This window comes from Mesoplodon mirus (genome assembly GCF_964341445.2).
Source record: "Mesoplodon mirus genome assembly, chromosome: X".
NCBI lineage: Eukaryota > Metazoa > Chordata > Mammalia > Artiodactyla > Ziphiidae > Mesoplodon > Mesoplodon mirus.
The window spans coordinates 43203933-43231923 of NC_138981.1; the positions used below are offsets into that span (position 1 = coordinate 43203933).

The following is a 27991-nucleotide window of genomic DNA, read 5'->3' on the forward strand; positions in this document are numbered from 1 at the left end:
AATGATGAAAAATCTGAAAGAGAAATTAAGGAAACACTCCCCTTTACCACTGCAACAAAAAGAATAAAATACCTAGGAATAAACCTACCTAGGGAGACAAAAGACCTGTATGCAGAAAACTATAAGAAACTGATGAAAGAAATTAAAGATGATACCAACAGATGGAGAGGTATACCATGTTCTTGGATTGGAAGAATCAATATTGTGAAAATGACTATACTACCCAAAGCAATCTACAGATTCAGTGCAATCAAATTACCAATGACAGCTTTTACAGAACTAGAACAAAAAAAATCTTAAAATTTGTATGGAGACACAAAAGACCCCGAATAGCCAAAGGAGTATTGAGGGAAAAATACAGAGCTGGAGGAATCAGACTCCCTGACTTCAGACTATACTACAAAGCTACAGTAATCAAGACAATATGGTACTGGCACAAAAACAGAAACACAGATCAATGGAACAAGATAGAAAGCCCAGAGATAAACCCACGCACCTATGGTCAACTAATCTATGACAAAGGAGGCAAGGATATACGATGGAGAAAAGACAGTCTCTTCAATAAGTGGTGCTGGGAAAACTGGACAGCTACACGTAAAAGAATGAAATCAGAACACTCCCTAACACCATACACAAACATAAACTCAAAATGGATTAGAGACCTAAATTTAAGACCGGACGCTATAAAACCCTTGGAGGAAAACATAGGAAGAGCACCCTTTGACATAAATCACAGCAAGATCTTTTTTGACCCATCTCCTAGAGAAATGGGAATAAAAACAAAAATAAACAAATGGGACCTAATGAATCTTAAAAGCTTTTGCACAACAAAGGAAACCACAAACAAGACAAAAAGACAACCCTCAGAATGGGAGAAAATATTTGCAGACGAATCAATGGACAAAGGATTAATCTCCAAAATATATAAACAGGTCATCCAGCTCAATATGAAAGCAACAAACAACCCAATCCAAAAATGGGCAGAAGACTGAAACAGACATTTCTCCAAGGAAGACATAAAGATGGCCAACAAGCACATGAAAAGCTGCTCAACATCACTAATTATTAGAGAAATGCAAAGCAAAACTACAATGAGGTATCACCTCACACCAGTTAGAATGGGCATCATCAGAAAATCTATAAACAACAAATGCTGGAGAGGGTGTGGAGAAAAGGGAACCCTCTTGCACTGTTGGTGGGAATGTAAGTTGATACAGCCACTATGGAGAACAGTATGGAGGTTCCTTAAAAAACTAAAAATAGAATTACCATATGACCCAGCAATCCCACTACTGGGCATATACCCAGAGAAAACCATAATTCAAAAAGACACATGCACCCCAATGTTCATGGCAGCACTATTTACAATAGCCAGGTCATGGAAGCAACCTAAATGCCCATCGACAGATGAATGGATAAAGAAGATGTGGTACATATATACAATGGAATATTACTCAGCCATAAAAAAGAATGAAATTGGGTCATTTGTTGAGATGTGGATGGACCTAGAGACTGTCATACAGAGTGAGGTAAGTCAGAAAGAGAAAAACAAATATCGTACATTAACGCATATATGTGGCACCTAGAAAATGGTACAGATGAACCGGTTTGCAGGGCAGAAATTGAGACACAGATGTAGAGAACAAATGTATGGACACCAAGGGGGGAAAGCGGCAGGGGGATGGGGATCGTTGTGTGATGAATTGGGCAATTGAGATTGACATGTATACACTGATGTGTATAAAATTGATGACTAATAAGGACCTGCTGTATAAAATTACATTAAAAAGTTTTTAAAAAATCATCTATTTTCCAGACCAGCAGCTCTCATACTTTTGATCTCAGGACTTCTTTACACCCTTAGAAAATTTTGAGGCCCCAAAGAGCTTTAGTTTTGTGGGGTATAGGTATCAACATTTACTGTATTGAATTAAACAAAAAATTAAATATTTATTCATTTAAATTACTAGTAAAACCATTATATGTTAACATATTTTTAATGAAAACTAATTATATTTTCCAAAACAAAAAAAAATAGTGAGAAGAGAGCCACTGTTTTACATTTTCTCAGATCTCTTTAACATCTGAAGTAATGGAAGACAGATGGTTCTCATATCTGTTTCTGCATTCGATCAACAGAGAGTCAGTATCACACATTATATAGCCCCTGGAAAACTCCACTCAATGGTCCACTCGTGAAAGAACGTAAGTAAAAAAGACAAATGATGTACTACTATTATTATTAAATCAGTTTTGACTTTATGGACCCACCTGAAAGGGCTTTGGAGTTTCTCAACTTCAGTTCTACTGATATTCGGGGCCATATAACTCTGTCGTGGGGGCTGTCCTGTGCATCATAAGACAGTTTAGCAGCATCCCTGACCTCTACCCACAAGATACCAGTAGCACTGCACATTCTCCCCTGCCAAGTTGTGACAACTAAAAATGCCTCCAGACATTGCCAAATGTCTGTTGGGCGGGGGGGTGGGGGGAGGGGTGTGGTGCAGAATCACCCCCGGTTGAGAACCACTGCTCTAAATGTATACATGCAGGCAGGGTTCTCTTTCAACACTCACACCCAACTACCTTCTGCTTTGTTAGTTTCTGCCATAAGGACCTGAAAAACTAAACTCACTTCTTCAGCTTCCCTTGCAGTGAGTGCCACTTTTGCTGCCTGGAAGAGGGTGGAGACTGGACGCAGTACAGTTGTCTTGCCTCCACGGGGCAACTAAGGTGTGTCTGAAAGCCAAGGGTAATGCCCTAGAAAGACTGAGTGCCTGGATGCCTGATTGTAGTGGCAGCCATGGCACCAGCTCGGAGCCGTTAGCCAAGTTAAACAGCTCTCTGTTTAAGCTAGTATTCGCCAGATTTTTCTGTTATTTGCAGCCAAATGCATTACTAACTGATACTATTAGAAAACAAAACCAAACAAATATTTAGCACTATTATAAGCCAACCACTCTTGTAACCATCATCCAGTTCAGGAAATGGAACTTTGCCAACCCCCACAGAAGCCCCCCCACAATATGTTCCATCCCCATCTCAAGCCCTTCCTTCACTCAAAAGTAACCAGTAACCTGATTTATAGGAATCATTTCCTTGCATTTCCTTATAGTTTGACCACTGATGTATATTCCTTGACACTATCATTCAGGGTCTTCCCATTTTCAAATTTATTGTTTTAATACTTTACATCTCTTTTTCTCCATGGGTTCCCCCTCCATTCCTTTCTGTCAGCTCTCTTTTCATAACGCCCTATTGTGTAGTCCTCTCATTTCTGAATTTTCCTATCCTGATGTATACAGTTCTTTTATAACTTCTATCATTTTCTTAACTTCCTTTAGCTTCTGTTGGAATGTTAATAAAGTTTCATCTGCTTTGGGACCCTCTTCTTCTGGTATGACTTCATTATCTGTAACTTTATTCTTCATAGGGGTTATCCCCATTCTTTCTTATATTTACATGAAGTTCAACCTCAGCCCATTTCTGCTGCCCATATTAAATGAGGTGGGTAGGGTGTAGAAGGCCCAGAACAGCTTTTCCAGTTTCATGGCTCTAGGGCTCCCTCTTCTGGTTTTACATTGAAGTATTAAAAATATGGCCCAGAGGCGTAGCCACCCAGAGGTGTAGCCAATACTCAGATCGACTTCCTCTGGCCTTCTCCATTATTACTATCTGAGCTTTCTTTCTCCTTTAATGCCCCATCAATCAAGGTCTGTGGTCCGAGCAGGTCATTTTTAGGGAGTGGCTCTGTCCTTGCAGAGAGATCTTCTACAAGGGATTTCCTGAGAGGTCTGAGGGCCCAGGTCACTCCAGAAGCCTCACACCTCCTCCAGTCTCCTTGCCCTCCCCCACCAATTAGAGCCTGAAAAGCCTCCTCCCAATATTCACTGCTGTTATCCAATACGACCATAAAATTCTTTGCTCCCAGTGGGGATCCCTCCTTTTGAGTGTGAATACTTGTGGGAAATTTCTAGGTTCCCTGACAATCAAAATGACCAGCAGCCCCCTCTTTCCTTTGCTTCCTCCAGCACAGCTGCTGTTCTTATCCCTAAGTCTCACTGCTACAGGTAGTTTGACCCCTCCAGTTGATAACTGGGGATTCATGGAGATACTCTGTCAGCTAGTAGAGTCTGTGTTTTCTTTTTTGCTGTCTTGCTTTCTCTATTTTTGTTAGGGATTAAGGGAGATTCTGAAACCACTTCCCATCACGCCTTTCTTTTCAAAAAGTTTAACTCATTTATTAAGAGTAAACAAAAAATAATTTGGAGTTGAAAAGTGTCAACTATATCATGAGGCTGCTCCAGATAATCATAAATCTAGGCAATAAAACCACTACTCTAAGCTTTCAGATGCTAACCAGACATCAACTGGGGGCATCACCAGCAGGCATACTTCCTAAAGGACAGACATGTCTTCTGCATAAAACAAGACACAAACAAGGTCAATCTCTTTCTTCCACCCTTGAAAACAATTTATCAAGTTACACAACAGGAAAAATCTTTAGGGATTAGGCTAAAAAAAGTTCTTGTTTTCTGGATTATTTATTACATGAACGATATGTGTGGCTCCTTACATAAAACCTGTGATGGTTAATTTTACTTGTCAACTTGACTGGACCATGGTGTGCCCAGATATTCGATTGAACATTATTCTGGATGTGTCTGTGAGGTTCTGGATGAGATTAACATTTGAATCAGTAGACTGAGTAAAGCAGATGGCCCCCTCAATGAGGGTGGGACTCATGTGGTCTGTTGAAGGTTTCACTAGAACAAAAAGGCAGAGTAAGGGAGAACTCACTTTCTCTGCCTGTCTTTGGACCCAGACTGGAACTACAGCATTGGCTCTCCTGGTTCTCAAGCCTTTGCACTGCAGATCTTGAGACTTCTTAGCCTCCATAATCACATGAACCAATTCCTTACAATCGAGCAGTCAATCAATCAGTATGTCTCTTTCCCTCTCCCCCTCACACACACATATGTCTCCTATTTATTCTGTTTCTTTGAAGAAACCTGACTAATACAAAACCTCTAAGTTTATCATTATATGACACAATAATTGTCTTGTTTTGAACCCAATGTTGAAGAAAAATTAACAATGATAATAATAACAATTATTAAGGTCTTATCGGGAAGCAGGCACTATGCTAAACATGTTACAATCTCATTTAGTCCTCATAAAAACCCTAGGAAGGCAGTAGTATCATATCTCCCAATTTAGAGATGAGAAAACAGGCCCTGTGTGGTGGGCTGCTTTCTGCTGCCGTAACAAACTTCCCAAAATCTCAGTGGTCAAACCCGAGAGAAATTTTATCTATTACTCATGCAGTATGTCCACTGGGGGTTGGCACCAGAGGCCTCTGTTCACATCAGTCAGTCAGTCACTCAGGGACTCAAGACTGGTGGAGGCTAATCTCAACGAACAGAGCACAGGGCTGGCAGCCCAGGACACCTGGGTCCCAGGACTTTATCAGCGAGGGTTCTGGCAGGAAACAGATGAGTAATCTGAGGAGTGTTTATAAAGGCATTATTTATAGAAGTGTGTAGAGAGCACGGGAGAGGGGGAGGGCAGCACCTGTGGCTGAAAACAGGGAGCTTTTATACCATCCCTAGGCTCAAAGGGTCCAGGGAAGGAGTGGTTGCCAGAACCAGGAGCTGTGTGGAGAGGGTCACCCAACAGGAACCGTGACCTTTGTTCAAGGGACACAGCCAGCCCACAGGGACCCTGCATGTCTAGCCTCCTCCTAGTCTCCCACTGGTGCTCTCCCCGTGGACAAATCCAATGGGAAAGTAGAAGGCAATCTTCCATACCAGTCAGCCTCCCAGTGCCAAGAAGAGAGTGGGGAAGGGTAGAGTGGAAATGTGGAGGGGCAAACGGAAGCCATCCAATAGTGCACAGCAAAGTCCAAAGACAGAGTAAAGCGAAGCCTTGAGTACATGATTTTCAAAACCCCCTTTGACTTTTAAACACTATTTCCCTAAAATACTACTGTACCAGTAGTAAAATAATAATAATAATAATGTGTAGTTAACTCATTTATGACAATAAACACTAGCTCTGCATAATTAATAATGAACACTTTGTACTGGTCTGAATTTGGCTGTTCTGAATTTCAATTTCTCATTCTCCCTGCCCACCACCTTAGAAAGCAAGGCATGAAGTCGGCCATGTCCCTCCTGGGCAAGCCTGTGCCCAACCAAGATGAGGACTACGGGTGCGGACAACCAGAAGGTGATGCGGGGGTGGGGGTAGGAAGGGGATGACAGACTCGTGAGTGGCTCCCCCCACAGCTGGACCCCTGCAATCAGAGAGAACAAGGTCACGGCAGCTGTTTCCAACTGGACATGGACTGAGAAATTACAATTCACTGACTGAGGACTGCTGGTACAGGTATCTAAAAAGCAGTGGGAAAAATGAAAGAATAGTGGAAAGAGAAAGAAGGAAAAATCAAGAACCTGACTTTGTTCCTTCAACTAACTTTCCCTGAACACTCCATCTGTGTACTAAAGAGTACTTAGCACTTGCGAACGCTCAGCACAAAGCGGCAAGTAATGTTATGTAGAAAACAGACCTGACTCAAGAGCTGGGGGAGCTACTGACTGAAGCAGTAAAGGAAGAATAACCTGGCAGGTGGCAGATTTGAACTCAGTCTCAAAGACTAAGCAAAAGGCTGACCAGCCTGGGTGGTGCAACTAGAGAATTACTCTCTGACAGCACAGATCACAGCTTTTGAAACCTGTGAGTGGGTCTGATTGACTCGAGGGGTGTAAAAGTGACAGGATTACAGTGAGAGGAATCACTGCATAATGGTTCACAGGAAGGAATGGCGCTCATTTTCTCTGGTAGCTGCTTATGAATGTAGCAATACTACAGGTTGGAAACTTATATTCTCTTTCTTGAATTGTGGATCCATTTAAGTAACAGTTCACAAAGATGGCACGTGGCACCCATGACACATAACCACGGAATGGAGAGGGCTCCTGGTCACAGAGCAGCCTATAGCATACCACGCACAGGCTGCCCCCATCAACGGAAAGACCAAACACAAGAGCCAAGTACAGTGAAATCAGGGACAAGGACTCTTACTCTTTCATATCCATCAATACCACTACATATCCCAATACCAGAATTTCTGTTTGATGCACCAGGCACAAGAAGTCAATTTGGTCTTATGGTTCCCCTCTAACTCTGCACTTAAAGTTTTTATTTCTTTTATGGCCCAGGTTCTCAAACAACAGATGTTTAGAAAGCTGGTAAAACACTTTTAATTTACAAAAATATTCTACATTTCAGAAAGATTTCCATTAAAAAGAAGTTAAAGTTAATGTCCTGATGTTTAATAAGTTTAAAGTTTCAATTTTCTAGAACTTTCATTTCTATAAAACCCTTACTGTGCCAATCTTCACAGGACAAATAAAAATGGTGTGTCATGGTAATACCTTCCATTATTTTCTACCTCAGCATGGACACATTAAAGTGAAGTAAACAATTACAAAGATAATCTGGAAAAATAAGCCTTTCTATCCAATTAAATGAAGCGACACTAATGGCTCAGAAAACAGTATCAGTAATCTTTATGTTACACTAACTTCCCTTGCTTATTGGTGGTAGTAGTAAGATTTTAGTAATAAAGTTATAGATGCGTATAGTTAGTAATATATTTTCAGAGACACTAAACACCTTTCTTAAACTTATATAGAATCATTTCTCGACACACATTTGGAGATGTCAGACATTGTAGCGTTAGAATAATAAAGCTACTTTTCACAGTGCTTAGGTTAAGTGGTAACCTGTTATTAAACACACACACACACACACACACACACACACACACACACACACAGAGGTAAAACAGAGAAATCTCTGCCTGAGTCAGAAGATGTTGATAGAGACCAACATAATCAGCCGATGCTATGCTCAACACTTTACATGCATTATCTCATTTAATCTTCACAGTAGCCCTCACAATAGGAAACAGGTACCATTATTCCTACTTCATAAATGAGAAAACTGATGCTCAGGAGATAAAGTGTGCCCAGGCCACCCGCTTAGTGACTGGCAGGGCTAGAACTCAAACCACCACCTGCAACTCCACATCCCACATTCCTCTCACAAACAAGGGAGCTTCAACCAGCCAAGTCTTCAGTATCAATTTACTTAGAGTGTTTGTAAGAAAACAGGGAGGTGAGAGGGACTTCCCTGGTGGTCCAGTGGTTAGGACTTCACGCTTCCACTGCAGGGGGCATGGGTTCGATCCCTGGTCAGGGAACTAAGATCCCACATGTCTCGTGGTGCGGCCAAAAAAAAAAAAGGAACAAAAATTTTTTAAAAACATTAAAAAAAATAGGGGGGCGGTGAGAGAGATCAACGGTTTTTGGATCATCAAGATTTTTCAGGGCTACACAACTGTCTAGAGTTGTGCTATCCAATGCGGTAGCCACTAGCCACATGTAGCCATTTAAACTTAAATTACTGAGCATAAAGTTCAAAAATCAGTTCTTCTGTTGCACTATCCCACATTTCAAGTGCTCAACAGCCACCACATGTAGCTACTGGCTACCATAAAGGATTGGGAAGACTATAGGACATTTCTATCATCACAGAAAGGTCTATTGGGTAGCGCTGATCTAAAGGACCCCCCAAGAGGCACGGTGAAGTGGAGGTGGGGCATGGTGGGAATCTGTATTTCTTAGAGATCATTACTGCCCAGAATGTTAGAGGACATCATAGACAATGAAAAGACATTTCCATCTGTACTGTAAGAACAAGATCAGCTCTTTCTCCATAAATTCTTTCCCTGCAATGGCACTCTCAGTAGTTAACACTAGAGGAAAGAATAGCCATAACTACTTTATGTGAACCGATTCAATTATGGGTTCCAACTTGGAGAGGAGAGCTTGTTTGTTTGTTTTGAGCTGCAGGGGAGGAAGGGTATATAATAATTCCACTGTTAAGAACTGGTTCAACTAACACTTGAAAAATACAAGGTAAGAGATTTATGAATAGGAACCACATCACAGTGTGCAGGAACATCGCACAAAAGGACTTTACAAATTAAATTACATTCACTACAGGTACTGGTGTGCATTTCTACTAAGCAAAGGTATTATTTAAACCAAATGATACGTTTCCTAAAAGAACGCAAAAGCACAACACTGAGAAAAAAGACAGTCTAAGTGTAAAAATTATGACTAAATTAGACATTCTAAAATGACAGACAAAAGGGAAATACAGGTGGCAGCAACCCAAGTGCTTGTTGGCAGATGGATAGATAAACAAGATGCAGTATATTCATACAATCGAGTATTATTCAGGTTTAAAAGGAAGGAAATTCTGACACATGTTACAACATAGATGAATCTTGAGGACATTATGCTAATGAAATAAGCCAGACACAAAAAGACAACTTCTGGTGATTCCACTTATATGAGGTATCTACAGTAGTCAAACTCATAGAGACAGAAAGTAGAATGGTGGTTGCCCAGGACTGGGGGATGGGGTGGGGGGAGGATAGGGAGATGTTGCTTAATGGGTATAGAGTTTCAGTTTTGCAAGATGAAAAAATTCTGGAGATTGGTTGCACAACAATGTGAATATACTCAACACTGCTGAACTACACACCTGAAGATGATTAAGATGGTAAATTTTATGTCTTTTTTTTACAATAATAAGAAGAAGAAGAAGAAAAGGGAAATGCAGGCCCTTCTTAGAAAAGCCATCTAAGTCTGTTAGACCACTTACTGGTCTCTTCCTCCACTGTTCCATGTTAATACTACAGTCTCCCTACTGTAATGAAAGTTAATGATTGCTCTGAACTTTTTAAGATTTAAATAATAAAACATCATAATGATAAGGCCAAATATGCAAATACCTGGGTCAGTAGCAGAGATAACTGCTCCAAAAAAGAGACAATCCGTGTAGTAAAATTTATCCGAGAGCTGCCCCACAATCTTCATGAGCTTCACCACACCATACATGAGATTTCTGTAAGAAGGGAAGGTAAACTATGTCAGAAGGAAAAAAATAGAAAAGAAAACCCATCTAATCGAGTAACCTGGCATATGAGCAAGCAGAGGAGTACTAGAATACTGTACTTCCAAAGACGTTTGTGAAAACATCGGACAGCTGCTGTGCTTGGACACTTACCAGGAACATGTGCAAATAAGACTTTGGCACCAAGTAATGGTCTGCAGTTAATGTCATCTTGCTGAAATATCTGAACACTCCATTTAAAAAAACTGTGCTTATTTACAACTATAAAGTATGATCCTCAATTAGCAATAGTTAGGGCATTTTAAGCAACTGGGTCATAGGGAAGAAAGCAAGAGAAAGAACCCTGCAAAATGGGTAATGAATTGCTACAAAACTCCCAGGATTCTAAGACAATGCATTTAAAGTCATGGAAATGAGTGGACTGGATGAAGCTGGAGAGAAAAAAAATGGGTTGGCCACAAAGATCCAACTGGTCAACCTTCTCTGCCAATAATTATTTCAAAGAAGGGAAGAGAGGCAGAACTCTGAACATCCCATTAAAATATCAGCATACTCATTGACATACCTGGCTTCTCACTCTTTGCATGGGTTAGGCAGGCCAGCAGCAGCCCTCTTTATACTGTGCAGAATGTGATATGGCCCAAGAAGGACCACCAAGTTAATATTTCAAGTTGGCCAGAGCACATTTCCTACAGGACAGCTGACAAATTGGGAGGAGTGAAGAGTGTTAAAAGGCCTAGTACATGTTATTAAGTGTGTGTGTGTGTGTGTGTGTGTTGGTAACAGCTGTAGGGATTAGGGGAATAAAAACAACCACAGAATAAAGATAAATTAAGAAAATCCCATTTACAACGGCATCGAAAAGAATAAAATGCCAAAAATAAATAGCCACAGAATAGACTCATTGTACCCTACAGCCAACCCCCAATAATAAGATTCTTAAAGGTCAAGACCATATAATTGCTCACCTTTGTACCTTAGGTGTCTAGAACAGTAGATTGACGAAGCTAGAAGTTCAAGAACTATTTGCAGAATTGAATCCTTTTGAGAATAAATAGCTATAACTTAGTGTTTGCCTACTGTGTGCCAAACATTGACACTGTTCCAGACACCGAAACAGCTATATTTCAATTCACAGAAATTCTATGATACAGAGTTGATTTGCTCTTTGTTGCTTATCAAAGGCTTCTTTCACCTACCTTTTAAATATTTCTTAAAACTAGACCTTCCTCTCCATTTCCTTCTATCATAAGCTTAGATCTGAGCAATAGACTTCTCCATGGTAGCGTTTTCCCTATAGTCACCAATACCAGTTATCTAACCTGTCACTCTTCAATGGCTTGTCTCTCTTAAAGGACAAAGTCCAAGCCCCTCCTGTTTTGGTGGCATAAAAGGATCCTGCTTTCATCTCCAGCTTTCCAGCTAATTTTTTTTAATTAACTAAAGTTCACATTTCAGTCAGATTTCCTTAGTTTTTACCTAATATCCCTTTTCTGTTCCAGGATTCCATCCAGGATACCACATTACATTTAGTCATCACATCTCTTTTGTCTCCTCTTGGCTATGACAGTTTCTCAGACTTTGCTTGTTTTTGATGACCTTGGCAGTTGGGGAGGAGTACTGGTCAGGTATTTTGCAGAATGTGGGACTTGTCTGATTTTTTTTTCTCATGATTAGACTGAGGTAATGTGATTTTGGGAGGAAGACACAGCGGTTAAGTGCCATTCTCATCACAGATATCAAAGGTACAGCATATCAACATGATTTACCAATTTTGGTGTTAATCTTGATCATCTAGCTGAGGCAGTGTTTGCCAGGTTTCTCCTCTGTAAAGCTACTCTTTCTTCTTCCTTTGCATGCTGTACTCTTTGGAAGGAAGTCACTACGCACAGCCCACAATCAAAGGGGGGAAGGCCCAAGCTTCATCTCCTTGAGGGGGCTGTATCTGCATAAATTATTTGGAATTCTTCTGCACAGATTTGTCACTTCTCCCCCATTTATTTATTCATCCAATCATTTATTTATATCAGTATAGACTCAAATATATTTGTTTTATACTTTGGGTGATGATCCAAAACAATGTTATTTCTTTTGTTGTTCTTTAGCCATTAGGGAGGGGGCGGTTTCAGGTTGGCTCTGTGTCCCTTTGACATGCTCCATATCCTTTTTGTTTGTTTTCTGAGCATTTCCTTACTCTCTGACACTATAAGATGCTCCATTGTCATTTTGTATACTTGCTGCCCCAGCCCTAGAATCAGCCATTTCTGCAAGGGGCCCTGGTTCTTTTCATTGAAGAATGCTATTAGAAACTAAGATCTGGGGACTAGGTTTTATTTTATTTCAATGTTAATGAATCTTACTTTCAATTTAAATAGCCACATGTGGCTCATAGCTACCACACTGGACAATATAACTCTAGATCTTAATTACAATCATCATAAACATCAAAATACTGGACTCTGGCCCTTGCCAGGGGCTGAGGGGTGGGGGAAATGGGGAGGAGTTGCTCAAAGGGTACAAACTTCCAGTAACAAGATGAATAAGTTTGGGGATCTAATGTACAACATAGTGATTATAGCTAATGATACTGTACCACATACTTGAATGTTGCTAACATGTTCTCACCACAAAAAAAGAAATGGTAACCATGTGACCGGATGAAGGTGGTAGCTAATACTATGGTGGTAATCATTTTGCAATTTATAAATGTGTCAAATCAACACACTGTATACCCTACACTTACACAATGTTATGTGTCAATTATATCTCAATAAAGCTGGGGAAAATATTGGATTCTGTGGACCCATGTGGATCTCATCTCTTTGGAAGTGTGGTAATTTGGTTATATGACAGAGTCACTTACCCGATAATGAAGCAGGAAACGGCAGTCCCCAAGAAGGCATAGGCCAGAATAGACCCAAGGTTTCTGAAAAAGTGTCTCTGAATAAAACAAAAAAGCAGGAATCACACTGTGAATTTTGACAGTGAACATTAGAAACACTACAAGTCTCTAAAAAGTGAAACTTTACTTACTGCTTCCATTATATTAATTAACAACTGAAGTTACTCCTGAATAATGCTATTTAGCCTTAGGAAATCATGGTTTTAAGATATCCTTTTCCTACCAATCAGTGAGCAAGCAAGCAAGGCCCTAGTAAATTTCAGAAAAAACTACTCTGGCTGATTATATTAAATTACAATTTGTGTGTTTTGTGTGTGTGTGTGTGTGTGAGTATGTGTGTGTAAGTAGACCAATCATTTTCACAGATTTCACCCAAACTATTTTACCCTAGTGATTCAACTAGTCACTTCCAGTTCTGGTGGTACCTTAGAAGAACATTACAGATTTAAGTTTGAAACTAATAAGCTATGAAAGTGCTAAGAAGCTTTCTGGTTAACTCAGCATCAGAGGCGTCTTCTGATATTCATCTGAATTAATCTTTGGAGCCTGGGAAAGAGGGAAAATAGAGATAGGTGTGGAGAAACAAGAAACAGGTAGTTCATCTAAGATGGGCAAATTTATAAGTATGTGTACACACACACACACACACACACACACACACACATAAATTTACTTCTCATAAATCACTGGGCCTGTGGATATTCTGATGGGGAAAATCCTTGTTCTTGGGACCCTGAGACATGATCCTTACTTCTCAAGGCATAAAGCTGTTCACACTGGACAATCATAACTATTTAACAAAAACAGACAATCAAAATCCCCTAAACACCCTAATTAAACAGGAACCAGGAACACTTTATCTAGAAATTTTAAAAGGCAGGAGAGTCCCAGCATGTGAGCTAAGCACCATCAGGGAAAGAGAGGGCACAGAAGAAGCACTCAGCCTGGATCAAGCAGCCATCATGAAGTCTGATCAGACAAAGGGCTGCAGGCAACCACTGGCTTGCATTCCAGACAGAGGACCTAAGACCTTGGCTTCAGCCTTCCCCAATGCCTGCCCATCTCTGAGGCTGTGAAGAAGGCATCAAAGAACCCCTAGTGCCCCTAAACCACCTGCTCAGAACAGACTCCTTCAAGGGCTTCCCACACTGACACTCATCAAATGAAGGTACTGCCTGTACATATTATAGACGCATTATGTTTGCCTCCTAAATCAGTCATTGTCCTCAGTCTTTTTTTAATGCTAATGCATTTATATGCCACTGTTTTGAAAAAAAATTAGACTTCAAAAAAAATCAACAACTGTGACCTACTTGCCTTTAAAAGCTCCATCAAGTGCTTAAACCAGGGAGGGGGTGCATCAAGGACAAGACATGAGACCAATGAAACCCAAGCAAAGTATCCAGGAGCAAAATTTTAATCCTAGATGTGCTTTCCCCTGCCACTCGGCTTTCTTTTGGGTAATCATTCCTATGGTTGGTTTGAATATATTAAGTAAATTTGTATTTATGATATTAGCCAAAGCAGAAAATTAGAAATGTAAATCTACCACCAAAAATGCATTCATGATATATTCTAAAATCACACACACACACACAAATTACCCATCCCCTTCATATCTCTTGATATGAACTGGAATTTTATTGCACCTTGAAAAGGTATAACATGCCACTTATTTGTATATTATTACACCTAGTATTTCATTATACACTTCATAGTTTACAAAATACTTTCGCATATTAGCTCATCCAATTCTCACAACAACCTCATCATGAAGGTGTTTTTTGGACCATTTTATATGAGAGACAACTAAGGCTCAAAAGTGTGATGTGAGCTGCCTGAAGTCACATGTCTACCAAACCGCAGCACCAGAACAGGAAAGCAGGTCTTCTGACCCCAAGGCATTGCACTCTCACCGCACAAGATGCCCTTCTTGATTCCCACCACATCCTTTTGGGGAAGAAGGACAGGAGGTGTCTAGTGGAATCCTGTATCTTTCATCATCTTCTTATTTGGCCTTAACAGTTCACAGTCACGTGTGGTTCACATGGCCATGACTGGTTCAGTCTCTCCCTTCTTTTCCCTTTCCATTATAGAATAGCAAAAAGAAACAAAAGGAGATGACATGCCCTGGTAAAGCCTTTGAGAATATAAACCTAAAACAGATCAGGATGAGAAGGTTTGCATTCAATGAAAATCCACCTGGCATCCCAATTCCTAGTTGTACCATTCTAAGCCTTACATTCCTACTCCTTGGGAAACCTTATCATCGCCCATTCCCCTGACAAATTTGAACATGGTGTGTGTGTGTATTGGGGGAAATTCACAAAACATGAAAGCTTCTATAGGTGAATTCTTTCCCTGCCAATGCCCTCTAAGCAAACTGAGTGGTAGCACAAAATTAGAGCTAAGACCATGGTACTTTTTTCAAGTTAGAAAAAAGAAGGCCCATGTCTGAATGACAACTACATGTACATAGGTCAAAGGGTATGAATCTGTTTACATACCAGAGGTTAAATGGTGAAACACTTATTACACATTTAATTGGGAACATTTAATCAGAGATGGCAACCACATAAGTACCAACTATTTAGGTGCCTGATTAAAAAGGAAAGAGACTAAACTAAGAGCTAATAATAAACTTTAAGACTAGCATTTCAAAAACAACTTAAATTGGTAACTGGCAAAGCCTGTTATTTTTCTTCTGAGAAAATGAAGCTGACAAAGGGAAGGCTCTGCAAACACTAAGGTTTTTTTTTTAGCCATTAGAGTGGCTTTCACAACCAATGGTTTGGTTTCATTTTAAAGCAACTATGACCTTGATTATACATTAAGATTAGTTATTTAAAATACCAAATTATTCATCACCCATTTGATCTTAAGAGCAGCTCCCAAACTCTTTATTCAGATAAAGAATACCATTATTTATACCTGTAAGATCATCTACCATTTTTTACATGTCAATAGCTGACATATAGATTCACATTACTTTGGCAACCTCATAAATAAGTCAGAAAAAGGATACTTTTTTGGTACAGAAAACCTATATCTGGAAAGAATGTAACACAGAGGAACAATTCTAGGCCCTCCAGTCAGACAGACAGGGATAACCTTGACTCAGTCCTGCACCACCTACATAACCTCAAATGTCACTTAATCGTTCTCAATTTGGCTTCATCATCAGTAAAATGCAGGACATTCTCTACATGTCTGAGTGTCCAGATGTGCATTGGGCTGGTGTGCAGAAACACAGCCTCCTGCTCCTCAAGCATCCATTGTGGAGAGGGGACTTAAGTTCCATCCCTCCTCCCTTGGAGGTGATGCAGTAAGAAGGGGCCATGTGATCTCTGAAGGAGGAGATTGGCTTGACCCTGACTTGTAGCCTTGACTCTCTTACGAAAAGTGGGGGAGTGCTCTTGCTCCTATGGCCTCCATGCTACGAGCAAAAGAGGCAGCCTTTGGCAGGCCCAGCAATTTCTAGGATCTCTCCATTTCAGCCTCCCTATCTGTGACTGTGACCGACTTGGTGGCTAAAGAGCATCTGTCTTCAATACATGAGGTCGGCAGTAAGGAGCCCCATTACCAAGGGCTAAACTATATCATCCAAGATGCGTCACCAGGGACTTTGGGTCATAAATTGATCATTCAGTTGCCAGTTAGCTCCTTGTGTCTGTTTATAAATGAGTTGGAAACCTGGGGGAGAAGGGGTGTGAGGTAATCTACCACCCTCACATTCTTACAGAGTTTCTGTGATGATCAGAAATAATGTATGTAAAAACCGAAATAAAGGATATATGCAAAGTTCTTTATATCATATGCTCCATAAATAACTATATTTGTGTGGGTTGGTAAGAGTTTAAAAACCTTCTGAAAACTGCAGAGTTGCTTTGACAGAAGAACCAGCCTGATAGGCAGGCACTCTCTCATAAAATGAGTTGCGACTGTTCCCTCCTCTATGTTCTGAAAGATTTTGTGTAGGACTCATTATTTCTTCCTTAAATGCTAGATAGAATTCACCAGTGAAGCCATCTGGGCTTATATAAAGGCTTTTAACTATGAACTCAGTTTATTTCATTAATATAGGGCTGTTGAAGCTTTTCATCTCTTCTTGGGTCAGTTTTGGTAATTTGTGCCTTTTGAGAAATTCATCCATTTCACCTGGGTTGCCCAATTTATTGGTACAAAGTTGTTCATATTATTCTCTTATTGTCCTCTTAATGTATGAAGGGTCTATACTGATGTCCCCTCTTTCATTCCTGATATAGGTAATTTGTTTCTTTCCTCTTTTTTTTTACCTTGATTGATCTATCTAGAGGTTTATCAACTTTGAAGGCATTCTCTACTTCCTAAGGATGCTACTGAGTTTTATTGGCAGCCAAGATCTCTCTTCTCTAGGCTCAGTGAAAAGGTTTCCTTTAGTCCCCTTTCAGAAAGACAGCTGAAACAAGGTCCTTGGCTGTTATCTGAAGTAGGCCTTTTTGGAGGCTAAATTTTCACAGAATAGTCCCACAATGGGGAGGAAGGGAGCCACTCACAGTATTTATAAAGGTATTTGGTATTTTAAATATCTAGGGGCTTAGGCCCAACCTTGCTGCTGAACACAATGACCCTCCCTCAATAATGATATTTTTTCAACTTTTTACTTTGGAGTAATTATAGGTTCACAGAAGTTGCAAAAATAGTGCAGAGAGGTCCCGTGGTACCTTGACACATTTTCCTCCACTGGTTATATCTCACATAATTGTAGTGCAATATCAAAACCAGGAAACTGACATTGGTACAATGTGTGTGCATAGTTCTATGTCATTTTATCACATGTGTAGATTCTTGTAACCACCACTGCAATCAAGATGCAGAACTGTTCCACTCCCTCATGCTACCCACTTTATAGTCACAGCCACCCCCTCCCCTTCTCATCCCCACCATCCCTAACCCCTGGCAACCAATAATTTGTTCTCCATCCCTATAATTTTGTCATTTCTAGAATGCTATATAAATGAAACCATATAGTATGTGACCTTTTGAGACTGGATTTTTTTCACTCAGCATAATGCCTTTGAGATCCATCCAGGCTGTTTTGTGTATCAATAGTTTGTTCCATTTTATTGCTGAGTGGTATCCATGGTATGGATGCTTCTTTAACCATTCACCTATTGTAGGACATTTTGTTTGTTTCCAGTTTGGGGCTATTACAAATAAAGTTGTTATGAACAACCATGTACAGTTTCTTGTGTAAACCGAAGTTTTCATTTCTCTGGGATAAATCCTCATAAATAAAATCGCTGGGTCATATGGTAATTTCAACTTTAGTTTTATAAGAAACTGCAAACATGTTTTCCAGAGTGGTCATACCATTTTACATTCCCACCAGCAATGGATGAGAGTTCTAGACTTTAAAACAGAAATGAGTCACTGATGATGAGTCAACTGTAGTCTCTGAGTGGGTACAGAACACAGTAATAAGCAATCTGAGAGAAGGAAAAAAACTAGAATATTGTGCAGGAAAATTAAAGCAGAGATTCCCATGCTTTAAGAAATACTGGCAAAAATTCCTTACCTTCTTTAAACTGTATCCAGCATGGAAAATAATTGGAGGCAGTAGAATGTTGAAAAAGACCTCTGGATCAAATGTTACCTAAAAGTTTAAAAAGAAAAAAAGCCAATTTTTTGTTGAATACCAATTGCTGCCATAATATTTGCTTAATATTTTAAGCCACTGACTAAAGTTTGAATATTTAAAACAAATGACATAAATGTGAAAAATCACAGACTCAGCACAGTAGAGAAGCCACAGTTCCCATGAGCACTGGCCTGTTCTTCTCCACACAGTACTTCTGCCTTCTACTCTTGGTGTGTTGTTGAATATGTATTAAGACACAACAATTCAATGCAATTTTGAGAACTCACAGAAAGCTTCTGGTCAATGTTCTTAAACAAGAAATGAAAACATCTTGATTTTTATCAAACCTTTATAAAGGTTCAACTACAATAAAAGATGCAGTCATGATTCTTTATTAATTTCCTGTATGCTACCACATAATGATGTATAGAAATAATCTTACTGAATTTAAGTCTCTTTTGAGTGACCAGCCATTTGTGATACGTAATGTGGACTAGATCAAAGTCTCCAGTGGTGCTAGTGACTTCCTGAATATCAACATAAATTCATCAACTCTAAGGGGACTAAAACTATCTGCAGGCAATCAGGGAAATCACTCTGAAACGATCAGCAAAGCCTTATCACATCCAGAAAAGAATTAAACATTCTATAAAGCCTCCTAACCTTTTTAAAGAATTTGTCCATGTTGGTAGATTAACTGGCTCTTATTTCAATTAATTATTTTAAATCTCCATTCTAATTATTAAATGTAAACAGCCATTAGTGTGGTATTACACTGGGTATCTTTCTCAGTTGCATTTAATTTCACAAATGTTTATGGAAATCCCATGCATTCTTATGAAGGGTTGAGAGCAAAGAGCTCACCAGGACCGCCCTTAGGGACAGAGAGAAGATGGGCATGTTGAACGCTCCAGGTTGAGAATAATTTTCTTTAAGGATTATGGCAGATCCTGAGAACAATAATAATTTAATTTTTGGAGCACAGGCTACACTCTTTGACTGCAAGCTTTCACATATTAAAGGGGTATCCCACAACTTGGATCCCTAGACTTTATACGGAAGCCCTCCTGCTGATAAGCCCGGGTCTATAAGGTACTAGAATGTATGTGGATAAATACAGATGTTGTGCTTATCCTGGAAATCACCCAAGTGAAGTGAAGAGATATATAACCCCTGTTCCTGTGGAGTATTTTAGCTACCCCCAACATTAAATGAAAAACAACATATGGACTCAAATTCTAAGACAACAAGACATTTTTCCTCTGAATATTCATGAAGCCTTTGGCATCAATCACCAATGAGAGTGGGAAACTCAATAAATGTTTGTAGAATATGGTAAAATAACCAACCACAAAGAAGTAAGAGTAACACTTCTGAACACTGATTATAACAAGCTAAAAGAAAAATAAGAAACCAATCTTAATTTAAGAAAGAAACAATCTCATCCCTAAACCATAACAAGAGTAAGAGACATAATCAAAAAGAGATGGGAGTTGGAGAGAGGAGCTGAGTGGGATGTACGAACCCACTGCACCATTGGTGGCCCACATCAGTCTGACAAAGCTAAAAGGCTCAAGTTCAAATCTGGTTCCTTCTCCTCATCACAGTCCAAAAGCTTCCTAGCCAAACTGACAGCCAGGAATGTTACTGATGTTCCAGGAGTGTGAAAAGATTTCTGTTCACAAAGTTGAGACAGAATCGGAAAATCAAAAACCACGTCAGGACCAAAGTCGCTGAGTGGCCCGAGCTCACCTTCCTCAGCATGTCATTCTGCTCTACACTGTTGACCTTGCCAGGGCTGATTTCTCCTTTCAGGGTGTATTCGAAGAACTTCCCACTGACATTCACTAATAAGGTGCTGAAGGCCCTGTCTTCCTGAGTGCAGCTGAGTGACTTGTCATGACCACTGGTGGCAGTGGTGCCATACCTCAGGATCACCCCGACGATGAGCCCTGAAACAGAGTGGAAGAAAACATCAGGCCTGTGGAAGGACACAGAGAGCGTGGGAATAATGGCAACAACTAAGAAACTCTGAAGTAATCTTAGAGACCAGGTAGATGATGTGTATTTTAGGGACAACTACACAGTCCTTCAAAAGGGTTAAAAATCCATCTATTCTGGTCTGAGTCCCTCAGCCACCAAGACGACAAGGTAGGACAGTACCTTTCGGGATTATGACAGTACTCTGAGTACTATGAACCACTGATCATGTCTCATTTCTCAGGTTTCTGCTGGAGGAAGATGGGGTGATAAGAGGCAAAGTTTTTTTCTGCCTAGCACAGCACAAAGCAGAACCACTGAGCTCTTTGATTTGCACCAGCAGCATCCCTCAGGCCATCCGCCAGCGAGGACAAGGCCTTGGGAATTTCTAGTTGTTACAAATGCAATTTGTTTTGCCACACACTAGAGGAAGGGAAAAAAAGAAAAGATGCTTTTGCTGAGGTCATTTCAAGTATTGGGTATCATGGAGAAAATAATTACATCCCTTAGGGAGCTAAACAGCACAGTGCCAATTTTCGCAGTCATGATTCAGGGACTGAGAGCTGGCTTCTTGGGGCTATGCCATTGACACAGCTAGCATAATTAGCTGCAAGTCTTTCCATCTCATTTTGTTCTTAGCAGGGTTTTCCCTTTAGGAGGAAAAAACCAGCAAAATTGTGTGTAAGCATTTAATTCCATGAGTTATGAAGAAATGTTGCTCCCCTGGTTCTGAACATGAGTCACACACGCCCAAGTAAAAGTGAGGGAAATGTGAAAAAAAAGAAAACATAAATAACCACCAGACACTTTCCACAATTCTCTCTTAGGTGGAAGACTTCAGACTTCTCTCTATATTCAGTTCTTTGCTGGCAGTATTAAGAGAGAGAATGGTAAAATGCTCCCCCATCTCATTTTGCCATTAATGGAGAAAGTTATATGAGAAAAAGAAAGAAAATGTTTATTATATCCTATGTATAATGTTCTACAATGTCTCTTATCACCAAGACATATGAGAACTCACAAGACATTGTTGAAGAACAAATAATATATAAAATCCAGACAGATATAATTTTTTAAGCCAACCTCTGTGCTCTGTGTCTGTATTGCTTTATTATTGTTGTTGCGGTTGTTGTTAAAGACCTGTACGAACATACCTGAACTTTGCTGACTTTTGTGAAAAAATAAAGTTGTAAAATTTTACTACAAACTAAAAATGAGGTTCTTAATAATCTCAATTTGAGAGCTTGGTCTCTGTGCTCTGGAAGGTACACACATGGTTACCATTTGGCAGCCAATCAAATAGACTGGGGTCCCGAGCAGTCTCTTTTTCTGGCTTGACTGTGCCAACTCTAAAGGAAATTTGTCATACGAGGTGCCCATAAGGGGCCTTTGTCATCCTCACCTTCGTTGTGTCAACCTGTACAACGAAGGTCCTTTACTCTCTTAGACTATTTTGGGGAGTAAACTTTCTAGATCTTGTGAAGGCTGCATCCTTTGCACTCTCTTGTGGGGACGCCTCTAGCGTGTTATTGATTTGTGTCACTATTAACATATATCTCATCAATGGCCAGACAATGGATCCTTTAAATTGGGGAAACGTCTAAATTTGTGAATTTTTAGAGCGCTCTCATAAACAGCCATTTTATTGGTACCTATGAAAAAACAAATTAGAAGGTGGTAAAAAAAAAATAGCTAACCTAAGAGCTCCCTCAGTTTAAAACAAAACAAAACAAAAAAACCAGTTTGGGAAGCCTCATTTGTGGTCTCAACTTACCCTCAATGGGTCTTACAGATGCTAATGAACAGGAGATTAATTGTTAATTAGGTTGATTAACAGAAAAATAGGAACCTGAGAGAAAGTCTATTGATTTCTTTCCAAAAAGGTGAAAATTTTAAAGGGACTCATCCCAAAAGGATAAAAATCTTTAGATGGTTATTAAGAAATGGGATAAATAAAACAGACGTTAATGGGATTAAAACAAAACGTTTTGATACAACACTACCTAAGGTTGGATGGGCCAAAGGGACCCCCTATGGTCCCCAACATTAAAGGGACCCAAACAAGTCCACTCTATTTACCCCAGTTAAATATATATATATGCTTTTTACCCAATTGTAACCCAATTTTTACCCAATGTGTAACCAGGCCTCTTGACAAAATTAATGATGGCTAAACATGTTGAGATAGTAGATCATACATTTAACTCTATATAGAATTAATTGTAATAGTGCAACTCTAGATGTGGGAAGAAGCAACAAGGGAAAACATCCCCTGGATCATAACAGACTAGTAAAACAGAAGATCCAGAGAATTTTAGGTTATTAACAGGGCCTAATACAAAATTTAGCACATTGAGTGGCCTATCAACACAATCCTCATCTGATCTAGGAATGCGCCTTCTTAGCACCTTGGGACAAATTGGTCAAGAAATGCCTCCCAGGGCTTCCCTGGTGGCGCAGTGGTTGAGAGTCCGCCTGCCGATGCAGGGGACATGGGTTCGTGCCCCGGTCCGGGAGGATCCCACATGCCGCGGAGCGGCTGGGCCCGTGAGCCATGGCCGCTGGGCCTGCGCGTCCGGAGCCTGTGCTCCGCAGCGGGGGAGGCCACAGCAGTGAGAGGCCCACTTACCGCAAAAAAAAAAAAAGAAAAAAAAAAGAAATGCCTCCCAAACCTTGGTCTAATTTACGACTAAGAGGAGGCGCTGTGGAAAAAAAAATGTTGCCTGCCATTCCAGTAAACAAAGAATATTGCCGGCCATCAGCTGCCAATGGAACCGCGCCCTCCCCCAACCCAAGGTGTGCCCTGGGGAGACTTCAGATGTAGAAAAACATGATATGCACATAGATAGTTAAAATGCATATCAAAGGAATAATTTCAATGAGCCAGACTCTTGCATCTTCGCAGACATAGAAAAGCGCCAAATTCATTAACTTGACAGGTCTGGTTTTTGTGATCTTTTGATGTTCAACTACACATTGTTTTTTTTTTCCTGCAAAAACTCCTATATATCCTGGCTCCTCCCTTACCTCTTTGGAACAGATCCTCCGAGCTATCTGAGAGGCTGTTTCCTGGGCTGTATAGTACTCAGTAAGGTCCCTGAATAAAACACGTTTTTCTTCAGTTAACAGTGTCTTCATCAGGAAACCAAAATAAGTCATTTACAAAAGGCTATCCTTCTCCCAAATCAATAGCTGCTTTACATAACTCACTGTTTCTTTTCTGTACTAGCCTCATTATTTGCAGACCTAACTAAAAAAATAAACCACAATAGCACAGGGTCTTCACAATGACAACTATTCTAACAAAAGAGGAATTGTGATACTGTGATTTATAATAAGAAATATATATTTGGTCTTTGTCCCAGTTTCCTGGTACAGAGCTCCTAACCCCCCCCCCAATCTCTGAAGTGCTAAGTGTCTTTTTGTATGCTAATGAGATGGCTGGTGGCTGGGGGTTCCCGGCTTAGCCTCAGAATGAGGGCTGGTTGCCAGGGGAACCAACCAGGTGATTAGAGAGTTGGAACTTTTAAAATTATTTATTTATTTATTTAGGCTGCTGCACGGTCTTCATTGTGGCATGTGGGATCTTTTTAGTTGCGGCATGAGGACTTCTTAGTTGCGGCATGCAGACTCTTAGTTATGGCATGCAATCTCTTAGTTGCAGCATGCATGCAGGATCTAGTTCCCCAACAAGGGATCGAACCTGGGCCCCCTGCACTGGGAGCACGGAGTCTTACCCACTGGATGACCAGGGCAGTCCCCAGAGTTGGAACTTTTAATTCCACCCCACCCCTGACCTCCATGCAGGGAAGAGGAGCTAGAGGTTAATTGGATCACTAATGGCCAATGATTTAATTAATTATACCTATGTAATGAAGCCTCAATAAAAATCCCCAAAGTACACAGGTTCAGAGAAGTTCTGGGTTGCTGCACACGTGGAGCGCCAGACAGGGTAGCTCACCCAAAGAGGGCATGGAAGCTCCATGTCCCTTTCCACATACCTTACCTTATACATCTCTTCCATCTGGCGGTTCCTAAGTTATACCCTTTGATAATAAACCAGCAATATAGTTAAGTAAATGGGCTTCCTGAGTTCTTGGAGCTATTTTAGCAAATGATCAAAGCTAAGGAGGGGAACATGAGAACCTCTGATTTATAGCCAGTTGGTCAGAAGTTCAGGTGATAACCTGGACTTGTGACTAACCTCTGAAGTGAGAGGGGCAGGGGTCTTCTTATGAGGCCTGTGGGATCTGATGCTATTTCCAAGTAGATAGTGTCAGAGTTGAGTTAAATTGTGGGATACTCAGTCGGTATCTACTAGAGAGCTGGAGAATTGCTTTGGTGTGAGAAAACTCCCACACATGTGGTCACAGAAATGTCCAGTAAGAGTATTGAGAGCAGAAGGGAAAGAAGAGATTTTTCCTTACAGGAGGCTTTTATTTGCAGACAAATTCCTCAACTACAGGAAATACCCTTGGAGTCTCTCTCTGTAATCATCACCGTCATACGTAGAAGCATTATTAGATGACGAATATTAAAAATAATAGTACATACTTATAAAATCTTTCCCTCCCTACCCAGGTCCAATGTGCCCATGCTAAAGATGTGATGGAGACAGTGAAGGTGATGATGCTGCCCCCTTGTGTTAAAATATGGCAACAAAGCCCCCTCACAGCAAAGATACAGGTTAAAACGTCCTAATTGATAGTTTTGACCAAAAATATACCAAGCAACAGGATTTGCTGCTAATTCAAGGTAGAGTTCGAGTAGCTCCTCAGACATTTAGATTCATATTTATTACCACTCTAGTCCATGGCACAAAAGGACAGTCATTGCTATATTAAGTTCACGTGTGGCATCTTCCACTTCAAGAAAGAATAAGACATTAGGACTGCAGAGGGGTATTTTAGTGAGAATATCAACAAAGACTTGGAAAAAACATGAATGGCATATTTTCGTCTTCTAGATATGGAAGACATCCTCTGACAGGGTACTATAAAGGGGTCATAACTACAAGGAATTAGCATTTGACATTAGATATTTTTCAAAGCTCAGAAACTTCAGTATTCCCAAAAAAATGATGGAGAACAAGAGGCATTAATAACTTTACTGGATCAACATCATAGTGTTCCAGATTACATAGAGCAATAATCTACTGTGTGGGGGCCAGAAAAATATCACATGTCAGCTGATGAAAAGAGACTCACTGATTTCACAGGTATATGACTAATGCTAGGAAAGAATTTAGTTTTGAACTTTTACAGAAAGCAAATATACATGAAATTCCTTTGACATCTGATGTAGCTTAAAGCAACATGGGGAACTCCAAAGGTGCAAAAATTCAAGACATTTTCAGTAGAAAAAACTCAAGACTGTTTCAACTTTTGAGTATGAAAAAACTCCTGTATTTTCATATTGTGCTGATGGTATACAACTGCCAACTTTTCTAATGTTTAAAAGAAACACATAACCAAAAAAAGAACCCTATGTACAATTTATGCATGTGCCCATCGGTGGTATGAGGAAGGAATTTAATTATGGACAAAGCATTGTTCAAAAATGCTATGAGGCCATTAAAGGAACTAGCCCCACTAGTCTGGTGCCAGTTTCTGCTTTTGTGACTCAGGTTGTTGGGAAGACAGTTGAACAAATCGACACTCAGCTGTAATTCTAGACAGCTATCCACCTGCTGCAATCTTTAAATGTCTCTATTAATAAGCCTTTGTTAAGGAGTTGGAAACAGGTTCATGGATGCACTGTTCTCTAACAAGACTCCACCTTCCCTTATATGAGCTACTGGGAGCAGATGATCATCAGTTCGGTTTGGCCACCGCTATGGGGATTTTTACAGCACTGTAGTTATTCTGAGTTCTAAAGCTTCATCTGAAATTCTGAGAAAAGAAAGCATCCCATTCCACATCCCGTTACACAGTGTTTGAAGAGAATGATAACTATGTCTAACTGAGCAAATAAAGAGGATGCAATGGATGCCAGCAGTGACAATGATTTTTCAGGTTTGGGGGTCATTTAAGCGACTCTGGTTTTAAGAATGTATGTTACAGCCTTTTCAATATCCTTTTCTACTTGTTCTATTACTTATTAGGCAGCTGTGCTATTCATTGATATATTCGTTTCAAGGAGAATTCATTTAAAATATTTTCGTTACTTGTTTTGAATATGTAGTGAAATACATTTTAAAAACATTTTTTTTGTGTGTGGTACGCGGGCCTCTCACTGTTGTGGCCTCTCCCATTGCGGAGCACAGGCTCCGGACGCGCAGGCTCAGCGGCCATGGCTCACGGGCCTAGCCGCTCCGCGGCATGTGGGATCTTCCCGGACCGGGGCACGAACCCGTGTCCCCTGCATCGGCAGGCGGACTCTCAACCACCGCGCCACCAGGAAAGCCCTAAAAACAATTTTATTGAGGTACAATTTACATATCATAAAATTCCTCATTTTAAGTGTACAATTCAATGATTTTATTATATTCGCAGAGTTGTGCAATTATCACAATCTAATTTGGAACATTTCCTTTTGCAGTCACTCTCTGTTTCCCACTCCCAGCCCCAGGCAACTGATCTATTTTCTCTCTATAGATTTGCCTTTTCTGGACATTTCATACAAATGGAATCATACAATATGTACTCTTTCGTGTCTGGCTTCTTTGTCTTAGCATACTGTTTTCAAGGCTCACCCAGTGTGGAAGAAAGGTATTAGTACTTCATTACTTTTTATTGTTGAATTGTATTCCATTGTATGGATATACCATATTTTGTTTATCCATTCACCAGTTGATGAGCATTTGCGTTGGTTCCACTTTTCTGCTATTATGAATAATGCTACTATGAACATTTGCATACAAGTCTGTATGGACATATGTTTTCATTTCTCTAGGGTTGAAACCTAGGAGCAGAACTGCTGTGTCATGTGGTAAATCTATGTTTACTACTTTAAGAAACTGTTGAACTGTTTTCCATTTGGGAAACTGTATACCATTTTATACAATTTATATCCCCACCAGCAAAGTATGAGAGTTATAGGTTGTTTACATGCTCTACAACACTTGTTATTGTCTTTTGATTGTATGTATTTTAGAGAGTGTTAAGTGATATCTCACTGTGGTTTTAATTTGCATTTCCCTAATGCCTAATTATGTCAAGCATACTTTTGGCTATCACAAATAAGGCTGCTATGAACATCCATAAAACAGGGTTTTATGTGAACATGTTTTCAATTCTCTAGGGCAAGTACCCAGAGTGGGATGCTCAGTCATTGGGCAAGTGTATGTTTAACTTTATAAGAGTTGGTCAAATCATTTCCCAGAGTTACTATACCATTTTGCAACAATCTACCCAGCGCCAAGCAATGTATGAGAGTTCTAGCTGCTTCAAATCTGATAACTCTTGACAATACAACAGAAAATTTGTGAATCGTCAATCAGCCAGCCAATGCTATTCTGATAAAGCTTGACTTTAATTAAAGAAATAAACTGAGTC

The 27991-nt window shown here is 40.0% G+C and overlaps 1 protein-coding gene across 1 annotated transcript in view; it reads right to left on the reverse strand.

The window, feature by feature from the left end:
- The window catches only part of SLC9A7 (solute carrier family 9 member A7), a 153736-nt gene that overhangs the window by 57236 nt on the left and 68509 nt on the right, over positions 1 to 27991 (reverse strand). The window contains exons 2-5 of the mRNA XM_082610009.1: positions 20268 to 20467; positions 18453 to 18530; positions 12857 to 12933; positions 9872 to 9984 (exon numbers count right to left, since the gene is read on the reverse strand). Coding sequence (XP_082466135.1) covers positions 9872 to 9984; positions 12857 to 12933; positions 18453 to 18530; positions 20268 to 20467 — 468 coding nt within the window. The remainder of the gene's footprint in view (positions 1 to 9871; positions 9985 to 12856; positions 12934 to 18452; positions 18531 to 20267; positions 20468 to 27991) is intronic.